At 36.8% G+C, this 13794-nt stretch overlaps 1 protein-coding gene across 5 annotated transcripts in view; it reads right to left on the bottom strand.

Annotated features, from left to right (window-relative positions):
• DCDC2C (doublecortin domain containing 2C) overlaps nt 1-13502 on the bottom strand; it is a 173926-nt gene extending 160424 nt beyond the window's left edge. For all 5 annotated transcript variants that reach the window (XM_074288066.1, XM_074288067.1, XM_074288068.1 and 2 more), the window contains exons 1-2: nt 12698-13502; nt 7348-7399 (exon numbers count right to left, since the gene is read on the bottom strand). In XM_074288066.1, the coding sequence (XP_074144167.1) occupies nt 7348-7399; nt 12698-12993 (348 nt within the window). In that variant the 5' untranslated portion in view covers nt 12994-13502. The remainder of the gene's footprint in view (nt 1-7347; nt 7400-12697) is intronic.
• Nucleotides 13503-13794: the final 292 nt, after the last annotated feature.

The following is a 13794-nucleotide window of genomic DNA, read 5'->3' as shown; positions in this document are numbered from 1 at the left end:
ATTTAAATCCTACTTTTATCCTATCTGTGTGACTTTGGGCACAATCACCTCATTTTGGGGGGCCTCTTTTTTCTGAGGCAATTAGGGTTAGTTAAGTGACTTGCCCAGAGTCACACAGATAGAGAGTATTAGGTGTCTGAGGCCAGATTTTATCCTGACTTCAGAACTAATGCTCTATCCACTACCACCTAGTTGCCCTTGCCTCATTTTTCTAAACTGTAAAATAAGAAGGTTGGAAAATTTGGATTCCATTCTAAGGTCCTTTTTTGATCTAAATCCATAACCTATTATGGGCCAAAATGTTTGTGGCAGTTCTTTTTATAGTGGCTAGAAACTGGAAAATGAATGTATGCCCATCAATTGGAGAATGGTTGGGTAAATTATGGTATATGAATGTTATGGAATATTATTGCTCTGTAGGAAATGACCAGCAGGATGAATACAGAGAGGTTTGGAGAGACTAACATGAACTGATGCTGAGTGAAATGAGCAGAACCAGAAGATCACTATACACTTCAACAATAATACTGCATGAAGATGTATTCTGATAGAAGTGGATATCTTCAACATAAAGAAGATCCAACTCACTTCCAGTTGATCAATGATGGACAGAAACAACTATACCCAGAGAAGAAACACTGGGAATTGAATGTTAGCACTACTGTCTTTCTACCCAGGTTACTTATACCTTCGGAATCCAATTTTTTAATGTGCAACAAGAAAATTGGATTTACATACATATATTGTATCTAGGTTATACTGTAACACATGTAATATGTATGGGATTACCTGTCATCTAGGGGAGGGAGTAGAGGGAGGAAGGGGAAAATTTGGAAAAAGGAATACAAGGGATAATGTTATTTTAAAAAATTACTCATGCATATGTACTGTCAAAAAAAAATGTTTATAATTATAAAATTAAATAAATAAATAAATAAAACCATAACCTATGGCCTCTATTTTGCAGGTAAGAACACTGAATTTCCAAGTCTTTGAATCCAAATCCTCTAGCACCAAATTCATGTGAAACATGAGCATTGAAATAAGAGCTGGGGGCAGTTTGAGACTTGGAAGGGGGATCTTTTGGAGGAGGGTTAAATTATTAGTAAGTACTGGAACCAAAAATCAAAGCAAGATCTAAGTATAACATAAGCAGATTGAAATCTGTCCCTCAAAAGAGCTGGGAACTTCAATAGAGCAGTAATGAACTGAACCAGCTACACCCAACGAAAGAACTCTGGGAGATGCCTGTGAACCACTACATAGAATTCCCAATCCCTCTATTTTTGTCTGCCTGCATTTTTGATTTACTTCACAGGCTAATTGTACACTGTTTCAAAGTCTGATTCTTTTTGTACAGCAAAATAACTGTTTGGAACATATATATATTATATATATACATATATATGTATATGTATACATATATATGTATATATATACATATATATATTATACTTAACTTATACTTTGACATATTTAACATATATTGGTCAACCTGCCATCTGAGGGAAGGGGTGGGGAGAAAGAGGGGAAAAGTTGGAACAAAAGGTTTTGTAATTGTCAATGCTGAAAAATTACCCATGCATAAAATTTTTGTAAAAATAAAAAAAAAAAAAGATTCAGAATAGACTTATAGATAACAATGGAATACAAAAAGGATCTGTATTTTTGTATGTGAACTTAAATATATTTTATTAAAACAAAAAAAGAGCTGGGAACTCTCTAGGAGAGTAGTTGTTCAACTCTGTAATATTTTGTAACATCCTTAGTGGTCTCCTGAAACCCAGAGACCCCTTTCTCAGAATAATTTTTTGCCTGCATTCATAAAGGAAATGCTAAATTTCAGCTGGTAATTGGTAAAAATAAAGAAGCAATCCTTTTTCTCATCCGATTTCACAGTCTCTTTTGAAATCTATCCATGAACTCCATGGTTATTTGTGGAACTCAGAATTAAAAACTGCTTCTCTATAGTAGGTTTCAAAAGAGGTTTAAGTGTCTGGACTAGGCTGGATATTCAGCTGATTAGTATCTATGCATGTCAAAAAAATAATAATGCCCCTAAGTCCTGTCTCCCATATTATAAAAGCACTTTCCACTGCAAGAGGGGTGAGGAGAGAGCATGGAGAAAGGAATTTACAGCTTAGAATCAACATTTTTAATACTTACACAAGTGCTGAATCAGCTTGTCAAAAGGTAGCCAGGTAGAGAAACCATCAGTAGGAACAAGCTTCTAGGAGAGATTTATAGGGGCCTTCTGGCTATCCTGGCAAGTCCAGAGTATAAAGCCAATCTTTTTCTGAAGTCATCAATCAACTAGAAGGGAAGAACTGGGAAATTTTGACCCTAGATTTAAGGTTTTAGGAGCACATTTTGTGACTAAAGCCAGGCTGACCATATATATGCAAGGATTGCCTCATATTTCAGGGCCTTGCCCATTTTCCACTTCACTAAAGACCCACAATGATCTTATATTCTATACTGTCAGTTTGATGCCCTATGTTTTTTATGTCACAATCATTTCCTATTATACTCCCCACTCCCAGACCTCCTCCTCCTCCCTTTCTAACAAAGAAAATGCTTAAATCGAATCACCCAACACAGAAACTATATCGAATACTGTAGATAGCTTTTCGCACCTCTTGTGGCTCACCTTTCTGAGTGAAAACATTTTTTCTGCCTCCTAGCCTATAATTATAAAAAACCCAAAAGGTGTCTCTGCTTCTCTAAAAAACCTTTAATCCATGGCAAGCACCTTCCCCCAAAAAAGAGGAATAAGATTACAATAAAACTGATCAATTTATTTTATTAATTTTATAATTGTAACTTTTTTTTATGGAGTACATATGCATGGGTAATTTTTTACAACACTATCCCTTGCATTCACTTCTATTCCGAATTTTCCCCTCCTTCCCTCCACCCCCTCCCCTAGATGGCAGGCAGTCCCATACATGTTAAATGTGTTATAGTATATCTTAGATACAATATATGTGTGCAGAACCGAATTTCTTGTTGCACAGGAAGAATTGGATTCAGAAGGTAAAGATAACCGCATGAAAAACAAAAAGGCAAACAATTCACACTCATTTCCCAGTGTTCCTTCTCTGGGTGTAGCTGATTCTGTCCATCATTGATCAAAAATTGATCAATTTAGACCATTATGTCAACTACTGGATTTTAAGTTGTATTTAAATTCATACCAATATGTGTTTGTTATATGTTTTGGGGGGCATGTCAATTTCATTTTATGTGGTATGTTTCAGCTGTCAATCTAGGCATTCTATTTAATGTTGCAGAGAATTTAATAAAAGGATGAAAGTGTATGAGTTAGCATTTGGGGAAATAATGATTTCAATGATGCCAAATTTCTTTATGCAAGATGAGATTTTTGTAATGTAAATACTCATCCAATAATGCTACAGAATATGACTGGAAACTATAAAAGGCTACAAGCTTCAAAGAATTAATATTTTAAAAGGCATAAAGTCACATGCCCATGATACATCATGTGATGATAAACTATGTCATGTGATGAACATGCCAGTTATGTAGTGAATGTGCTATGCAAATCACCAAGCCATATGATGAATATGCTCTGTAGTTTGACACACATTGCATCATGCGACAAACATAACACAGCATGTGGCAAATATTTTACATCACATGATCAACAAGGATCATTGATAAGACTACTTTATACAGCACATTACCTCATGAGATGTGCATGCCATTTCATGTAATTGGCATGTCACGTTTCATGTAATGGGTATGTGACAGGCACTGCCACCTCATGACATGATTTTGTATGACAAACATACATCATATATGATGATCTGCCACAGCCTGTGAAAGATGAGCTTCACACACTTTTGACCCTACATTCACACAATCTAATTTATGAAATAAAACAACCATTTCCATAATATAAATAACAAAAACATCATTGTACATGAAATTGCAATTCTATTATGTACAATTTGCTATTCCTTTCAAATATACAACAAATTATGTAAATTTCTTATTTTCTTCCCTCCTCCTCATCCCATTAGAAACAAATAGGTGTGTATATAATCATTCTAAACATCTATTTATCAGTTCTGTAGATGCAGATAACATCTTTCTTCATTTAGCCTTTGTAGTTGTCAAAATGATTTATTCACTCAAAGTAGTTCTTAAAACAATACTGCTGTTACTGTACACAATATTCTCACATTTCATACACACTTCTGATCACACACTCTTCTTACTGGACCATCACTCAGACTTCTAAAAGCACAGTCACATACACACATACATATCACTTGATCTCACCATCATACATAAACATTTCTGAACCAAATCTTCCACATACACACTCCTGATCCCACAAACATGCTTCTCATCACACAAGCAGGTGAGGGATTATTATATCATGTGACAGCTATAGTACATCATGTGGAAGACATGTCATATGATAGACACTGTTGTGTGACAGGCTTCCTGCATCATATGACAGACACACAATGTCATGTAATAATGCTATATAGCATAATACATCATGTGATGACACTTTACATTTTGTTAGTGTGGTTTTTTTACATTTCAAACATTTCCAGATCATCTCCACTCTATGTGAGCTCTCTTCCTGGTCACAAAGTAGCAGAAATTTATTTTCTTTCCCTCCTATTCCCTCCCACTATTACATTAGTTCATATAAGTATCCCCATATTTTAATTATTAACAGCTATTAACTTTTGTGTTTTTGAGTCATCATATTTTCTAGAGATACTGGACCCAAAAATACTGGAAGTCCTGAATATGCCAAAGACAAAAATCCTCCTCCATCTCTCTACCCCCACTCTTCTGACAATTTGTTGTTTGTACCTCCTGCCTGTCCTTGGGAGGCAAGACAAATGCCAATCAGGTTATGTCAGGCTGGGAAAATGCTTGTGCAGCTGGGGTTCTTTGCAAATAAGTGGACCTTCCTATCTTCATATCCAAGAAAAGAATGTGTCTCTTGCCATCACCTTGCTCCTCCCCTTTGGAAAGTGTTTTGTCCATTTCTCCACTTTACCTGCACTTTCCCCCTCCCATGCCACATTCTGTCCTGCATTCCTTCCTTCCTTTGTCCTACTATAATGAAAACCCAAACTTCTTTATGAATTGTGAACTCTTTGCCCTGGCTTTGGATTCCACATGCATGTCATTTCTCTTGTAATAAATCTACTGTTTACTTGAGTTTCATGAAATTGTGATTTCCTATAGATATACTCATAGCAATTTATGTGTAAAAGTGCCACAAAAGTAAAAATGAAGGATAATAATCCCTCAAGAATCACTGCACTGGTATCCACAAAATATTAAAGAAATCAAAGGAAAGATCTCTGGAACATCTTCTATAGAAGAATTGTATAGTCAAGTATACAAACTGCACAGGATCAGGAATAAATGCATCACCAGGGAGCCACCATGCCAAAAAGAACAGAGAACTGTTAAAATAGAATCTCTTCAACGTTTCACAAGCATAAATATCCTCTACAAATAGTCAAAGGCCATTACCAGGCTTTGTGTTTTGTGGGATGGTCCATGGTGGTGAACTTCTAGAAAATGAACCCTGCCTCAGATCTGTGCTGTCTCACTCAGGGGCTCAAGGGAAACCATTTTAATTCATAGATTCCTGGGCAAGTTTTTGAAGAAACTAGACAGGGTGTCTAGGCCTAAACAAATCTTTACAGATGATAAGCTAGAGCATATATTGAACTGTAGGAAGCCTCTGGAGTTCAAATGAGACTTTTCTCATTAAAACAAATGTGAAAAGCCAGCAATAATCTAAGGCCCCTGAGGGTGTTTACCTAAAGTCTTCCTCTACCCACCCATCCTAGTCCCCAATTAAATGAAATGTGATTGCCAATGTATTATACTACAGTATTTTACAAATCATGTCTATGGGCTTCATTAAGTGTATAAAATGGCTTTCTAATTAATTGTAAGTGAATTTCTATGCTCAGTTAAGGTCTCTGGAGCTTTGTCTTCAATTTTTCCACTAATACATTTTTGCCCAAACAGAAAGCCAATGAAATTGAATGACTTACATTCCTACTAGGTTTCCTGAAGTACAAATGAACTCCTCCTTTCAATAAACCCCTAGAATGTTTAGCAAAAGGTTGATGGAACACAATTAGAAAACGTTCATTGGATGCTAAACTGCAAACATCTGAGAGAACAGGCCTATTTCCCTTTAAAGATCTCTAATAACCCTAGGACACAGCTTCAAATACTTCAAATGTTTAATGAATAATTTATTGGCTAATTAGTGGCAGTTTGGTGGCCCAGTACCTAGTGTCCTGACCTAGTGTCAGGAAGACCTAAATTCAGCCTCGGACATTTAATAGCTGTGTGATTCTGGGCAAGGCATTTAGCCTCAATTTCCTTAACATGATAGACATGCCTTGGACAATCTGAGAAAGACATTTCCAGTCTAGGAGGTAACAAATCTGAGAGGTTGGAAGCTCCTGGCTCTCCCAGTCAGTGCCAGCTACACTGCAGGAAGAGCTCTCAGTAACTACCATAACACTTCTCAAAGAAAAAGATGCCTACTAATGGAAAGATCATCCAAGTACTGGCACACCAAAAGGGATAAACTTTGAGGAAAAGACTTGTTTGAATGCTGCAGAACTAAAGTAAAGGTAAAAGATCTTTGAATTCTCCCACTAAATATTCCATGTTTTAAATATCAGTGTTTTAGGAGAATATAAGAGATATGAGGTATTCTAGGTTTTTGTCAATGTGGGCTTATGTGTTTTAAACATTTCTTTTTTGTCTTGAAGAAATAAATAACTAATCTTCACTATACATTGAAAATTGATTATACATTATAAATTGATAAGAACTTAATTTAATCATGATCCAAAGTTAGCTTTAGGTGATTTTTTTTCCCCTGGAAGTGAACTCAGTCAAGTGATCCCTGTAAAAAAGGATTAAGATGATCTTTAGGATCTCTTTAGATCTAAATCTTATATGTCTATGATTCAGAACCTTATTCATCAGTGTAACTTTTCCTAACATCCATCCTTCTGCATCTTAAACAACAAATTTTAAAAATTAATTTTTATAAATACTCATATATAGTGCCTGTTAGAGGAAGTTTTAATAGCCATAGTAAGACAGGAGTTATTAACTCCCTATCATCATAGTAAATTTTTAAAATATGACAAGATTACAAAGATAATTCTGATCTTAACTTCAAACTTTTGCAAATAACTCCCTATGAAAAAGTCAATGATATTTTATGATTTTTAAATTTTTAATGATATAATTTTATATAATGATAGCCCAATTCTACACTTATTAGTTAATTTAAAAAACACTTACTTCCTTGACCTTTTTCATCCTTGTAGGTTTTTGAGGAGCTATGTGGAAATAACTGCAAATAGAAATAAGTATAATTAGGAAATAATGTTTCAGCATAGGAACCCAAACATGAAGTACAGACTAAGTATTCTTTCTAACATGAAAACAATTAGATTTTTATTTGTTTGAATTGAGGCCATCTCCTTATCTTGACTAAGTAGAAATGCAACAGTTACTCCTAGGCTCATCAATCCCAGTGGGTACAGAAACTTTAATCCCCATTTCCCAGAGAACTCACTATATTGGTGCTGGCCTTGGAGCAGATATCTCATTAGCTTTATCCCACTGAAGTTCAGAATTCCCCAGTTCAAGCAATCCACCAGCTTTTACCTCCCCTAGTATTAAGGATTACAAATAACTGCCACCAGGTCTGGCTTGATATGATAGTTTTAATAGTGAAATAAGCAGCATTTTAAATATCAATAACTCATGTTTCTAATGTTTAACTTATAATTGCAAGTTTTATATGTTTTCTTAATGTGTGAGATGGATGCTAGATTCCTTTCCCCAAATTAATCAGAAACATCTTCAAGTACAAAGAGAAAAAAATTATTTAGTTTCTGCAGGGAGAGGCCCAAGCACACCTGAGATACATTTCAGCTCCCAAAATGTGCTCCTGGACCTGCTCAGCAGGAAGGAGAAGCTGGTTAAATAACAAAAGACCCAAGCCTTTTCATTGGATAGACTAAAAGGAAGTAACCATCATTGACCAATGATCATCAATGTTGCCTGCTTCCTGTGGGTAAAGTCACTTCCTGTCACTTCCTGAAGCTGATCTAGGGTCTTAACTTTTAAAGATCTCTAGGCCTAAAGATCACGTGACTTTCTGCAATCTGGGGCCCAAGTTCTGATCTTCTGGTTCTAAAGACCTCTGGGAATAGGGAAAATGTGTCTTAGGCCTAGTCTCACAGACTTGAGAAAACTTCACCTGTCTATTTCACTCACTAAGAACAACTTTATGAAGTAAACGATACAAAGCATTCAAATTTTGTAGATGAGAAAGGGGAAATTCTGAAAAGTTGTCATTTTCCCCAAATTAAACAACAAATTAAGGACAAAATTAAACTCAAACAAATCCAAGTGTCCTGATTTTTAGCTCATTATTCTTTCCACTATACCAACTCCTTCCATATCCCAATCATTTTCATGTCATCTACCCTAAGTCTCCTCATTGTCCCGCTTCTCCCAACAAAACCTTGGACCCTGCCTCTGGGATGCTGGGAACTAAGTGAGTTTTCACTATATCAAGTCCAGAACATCTCCCAGACATTTCCCAAACATATTCAAACCAAGCTATTAGATGAGTATGTGCACAAATATCCTTTTCTAGTTCCCCTTTGTGTATTATCTTTCCTCATTTTGAGAGCAGGATAAATTGCCTAAATAATCCCATCATTTAGTACAGTGCCTGGGCATGAAGGAAGTGCCAAATAAAGGCTTTATCACCATGCATACATATATTCAATTGTATGTAGCTTTTTTAAGTGTTTAAATCATTTCAAACTCTGATCTGGGTTTTAAGGTTATAGCATTTTTGCTTAAAGAAAAAAAGTCTAAGATTCTTGTGAAATAAAAGTGCTACCAAAAAAAAAAAAAAAAAAAAACATTAATAACCATGAACCTACATTTTTTTTGGAAGAATGAAAAATCTTTTTTTCACCATTATTTACCAATAATTTTCTAGAGGATTTGAACAATGGTTGGGTATTAAATAATTTTTATAGATTTTATCTCTTCAGACAATTATTTTGAGATGTAGCTTATTTTACACAACTTCACTTCTAAGTCCACTTGCTGACCTTGTGATTGCAATGAAATGAGAAGTGAGAAATTATTTAAATTGCTTACTAATTACAAAATATATATTTCCAACTAATTGTGCCTTACTGATACAAGTGAAAGCAAAAGAGCAGGCTTTTTTCACACAAAAAAAAATATAATTTCATACATTATTAACATAAGAAAAAAAATTGAAAAACAAATTACTATAAATGCTGGAGATCTTCCTCAAGGTCAGTATTGTTTGCTCATAAAGAATGGAAGCAAACTATGGTTTAAGAGATCTAGAGGAGGAATTAAGAGACACCTGGGCTCAAACTCCAGCAAATATGAAATTGGATCTAAGGGCATCTAATCTAGAGACAAAGTTCTGTTTCCTTTTCCATGGAATTACAGAATGTCATACCTAGAAGACACTTTTGAAATCATTTGGTGCAACATATTTACAGATGAGGAAAACTGAGGCAAAGAGAGATCAATTTGATTTGCTTGCTACACTCAGCCCTTTTAGCTTTCCATTTCAACACACACCTCCATTCATATCAATTTCACTTGCTTGTTAGAATACTCTTAACTTTCTATTAATAATACATATCTCCACTCAAATCTCAGATTGCCACTTTGTTAAAAATTTGTGTCATCCATCTAGTTGCACTATTAATAGAATCTTTGTTTCCCATTAGTAATTTCTCTAACTTGAATTTTCTATTCCAATACCACTTCAGAACAAACCAACTTCAGTGCCTGAAATGCAGTCCTCATCACTTTCTCTTTAAAGGTAAGATTCCCTCAAGCCTCAATAAGCAGCGTTTCCCCATTCCCTAATTGTTCAGGAATTTTTTCCACCTCCTCAGATTATCATGTATATATTTATTAAATTATGTGTTGTATTATCTCAGTAGAATGTAAACTCCTTGAGGGCAGAAACTTTTTCATTTTGTCTTTTTTACCTCCCCCAGGCACCTAGCATAGTGCTTTGCACTTAGGATTCTAGATTTAGTGCTGAAAGAGTTCTTAGAGGTCATCTAAATGCAACTCTGCTCCTTTTCCATACAAGAAAATTGAGGCCCAAAAAGTAGTTAAGTAATTTCTTCAGGTTTATACAAATAATAAGTAGTAGAATGAGGTTTTGAACTGAAGTCCTCTGACTTCAAATCCTTCACTCTTTCACACCATGCCATAATGAATCTCACAATAAATACATATTAAATTGTACTGAATTAAATGGTTCAAAGAAATGTTTAATAAAATTTCACTTACAACTGAGTAAATGACTAGGATGGGGGAGAAGGTTTAAGCAGGAAACATCACCATTTAGATCCCAATTTTCTCCATACTAGGAAAACATTTTTTTTGAAGGATAAGAAAATAAATTCTCTATGCTCTTTTCATATCAGAGGACCCCCAAAAAATGAACTATGAAAAAACTGTCAGGAGGTAAGGTAGTAAAAAATCAGTTGGAACAGCACAAGATTTAGTGGGAACTACTGTATTAATATAGCAAAAAAAAATTTATTAAGTGTCAACTTAATCAATTCTTGGTGATAGATGACATGTTTATGCACTTTATATTGAACTTCTTTATACCATTCTAAAAACACACACATACACACTCACCAACTCTATGAAGTGGAGAATAGCAATAATTATATTCAATTTACAGATGAGGAAAAGAAAGCTCAGAATGGAAAAGCAATTTACCCCAAGATCACCTGAATTATAAATAACAGAACCAAACCTCTAACTTAGGTTTGTTTCAAATCCAATCCACTTTCTTTAGGCACTAGTTAAAACTAGTTAAACCCATAAAATATTAAAGGTAAATGGAATATAGAATATTCACAGTCAAATATGTAAGAGACCTTAGAAAATAGAACTAAAAGGAACCCTAGGGATTATCTAGTCCAACCTCATATTTTATAGATGAGGAAACCGAGGATTCTTGATGACCAGAAAAGGTCAAAATTTGTAGAACACTTCAGAAGGAAGTGAAATGATTCCTGGCTTTGTAGTCCAATGAAAGAGATAAAACAGCACCATTATACTGCAGTGTGTCAATGTGCTGAACAGATATTAGAGGAGAACCAAGACAAGCAGGGGAGGTTCTGGATCAATTTTGAGCAATATTTTGAAGGATTGTGATGAGGAAAGAACTTTGTGAAACATATAAGTGAGAACTAGTACTATGAGAAAGAGACATAAAGAAAATAGAGAAGAAAAGATTTGAAGCTAAAAATCCCCTCCCACACCAAGGATACTCCCACCACCACTTAAAGAAGCAAAGGAACAATAAAAATACTAATTTCAGATTTAACGGGGTGTTACCATGGAATACTAGGCCCTGGAATCAGAAAAACTTATCTTCCAGAGTTCAAATCCCACCCTCAGATACTTACTGGCTGCATGACACTAGGCAAGTCACTTAACCCTATTTGCCTCAGTTTCCTCATCTTTAAAACACATTGGAGAAGGAAATCATAAACAACTCCAATAGCTTTACCAAGAAAATCCAAAAGGAGACCACAACTGAACAACAATAACAAAATAAGTTGACAATGAGACTACAATTCTCACTATTATTGGGGAACTGAATAAAAGCAATAATTAGTATAAGGTATTTTAAAAAAAGATCATTGGATTTAGTAGAGTAAGACCTTGGATAAAATCCTAGCCTGGGTTTCTACTATGTCACTTCTCCTTTCCCCACCTCATTCTTTTTATCTGTTAAATGGGTCAAATTCCAACCCTATTTCCTTCTCTCGAATTGTTACTTTCTTTCCCCCAGTCTCATTTTTCTGATGTGTTCAATAAAAGGATTGGACTAGATGTCTTCCAAAGTCTCTTCCATGAACAGAACCAAGAGAATATTATACACAGTAATAAGATTATGTGCTGATCAACTGTGATGGACTTGGCCCTTCTCAACAATGTGATGATTCAAGACAATTCCAATAGACTTGAAACAGAAAATGTCATCTGCATCCAGAGAGAACTATAGATCCTGAACATATACTGAAGCACAGCATTGTCACCTTTCTGTTTGTTTTCTTGTGGGTTTTTTTTTTTTCATTTGGTCTGATTTTTTTTTTTTTTTTTGCACAACATGACAATATTTCCATATTTGTCATGTTTAAAAGGATATATATAAAACCTATACCAGATGTTTGCTATCTTGGAGAAGAGGGAGAGAAGGGAGAGAAGGAAAAAATTTAGAATACAAAAAGTTTTACAAAAATGTATGTCGAAAACTATATGTGTATTTAGAAAAATAAAATACTATCGAATACAAAAATTATTTTTAAATAAAAAATAAAGCCTCTTCCACTCTTAATCTTAGATCAGTATATTTCAGTCAATCCAGGTGCTTAAATATTTTTCCTAAGCAGTTCCCTTAACTGAGGAACAAAAATGAAGCCAGTAATGACTCTAGACTCTCCCTTCGATCCCCAGAACTTAATTGATCGATTTTTGATTCATTCATTCACTCTCTTCTCTACTTTCCTACCCCTCCCCCACCCCAGACCCGACTTACTCCAGTTTCCTGAACTTTTCTCTCCCAGCTGCAACAAATCTGCCTCCTTGTTGCAGCTCCTCCAGCTCCTGGACCAGGTGTCCATTGTAGGGTGTGTAGAGCCGCCTCACTCCGAAGGGCACTGCCACCTTCTCATTCAACTGAGTCATCAGGGATTCAAGGCTGGAGACCCGCCTGCGATTGATCACAAACTTCTTACCCACGTAGAATTGGTCTCCATTACGGTACACCAGGATGGTCCTGGCTGGAGTGACGTCCAACAGGCTGTGAGAGCGGTAGGGTCCTTGGGTGCCCATGGTTGCTTAGAAAGGGGAGACCAACTATCCAATCAACTAAAAGACATGTACCTCGGGAGGGGCCCCTTCTCCTGCCTTGCACTCCCCAGCCCTCCAAAGTTCCAACCCCCGTGAGGGCAGAAGAGCAGGGAGGGGTGAGGTTCTGAGTGAGGGGCAGCCGTGGAGGCAGCTCTCCCGAAGAAGCGGTTTGGAGGGCTTGGTTTGGGCTTCGATTTTTCCTTGCCTTTCCTTCCCTTCCCTCTCTAGATGGACTGGGAGTCAGAGAACAGGAGACTAAACTATCTAGTAGCTGGTGCGGGAGTGGGAGCAGCGCCTGAGACTCTGGTCCCTGGAGCATCACTTCATGCCTGCGGCCGTGGGGTGAGCCCCCAGGGCTGGGCTGGGGAGGATTTCTCTCTTGCCTGTGCAAATCCGACCTCCGGCCGCAGCAGTGCTCAGGATGCCGCCGCCAGCGGAGATCTCGGGTGGTGACAGGTCTGGCGGTCAGGCTAGGATTGGAGGCCGCTCCACCTAGGCTCTCACCTGTACCCGCCCCTGGGGGCCGGGCATTGACGCGGGCCAGGGGCAATTGTGACCGCTCACTTGGGTGAGACAGCCTAGGGAGAAAAAGAGAAAGGAGAGGCACCCTGCGAGGGGGCAGAGAGAGTTGAGAGAAGAGGGCAGGATGAAGGACGCAAATGGTTGGATTTAGCCCAGGAAAGGAGTTTTCACCGGTCCTCTGATCCAGTTCCCTACAGCTCCACTAGGTGGGGAGATTGAGGCCCGAAATGGAGATGTGTCTTGCTCCTGATCATACCGCGG

The sequence above is a fragment of the Sminthopsis crassicaudata genome, chromosome 2, assembly GCF_048593235.1.
Source record: "Sminthopsis crassicaudata isolate SCR6 chromosome 2, ASM4859323v1, whole genome shotgun sequence".
NCBI classification, from domain to species: Eukaryota; Metazoa; Chordata; class Mammalia; order Dasyuromorphia; family Dasyuridae; genus Sminthopsis; species Sminthopsis crassicaudata.
This window is presented reverse-complemented; position numbering and strand designations above follow the sequence as displayed.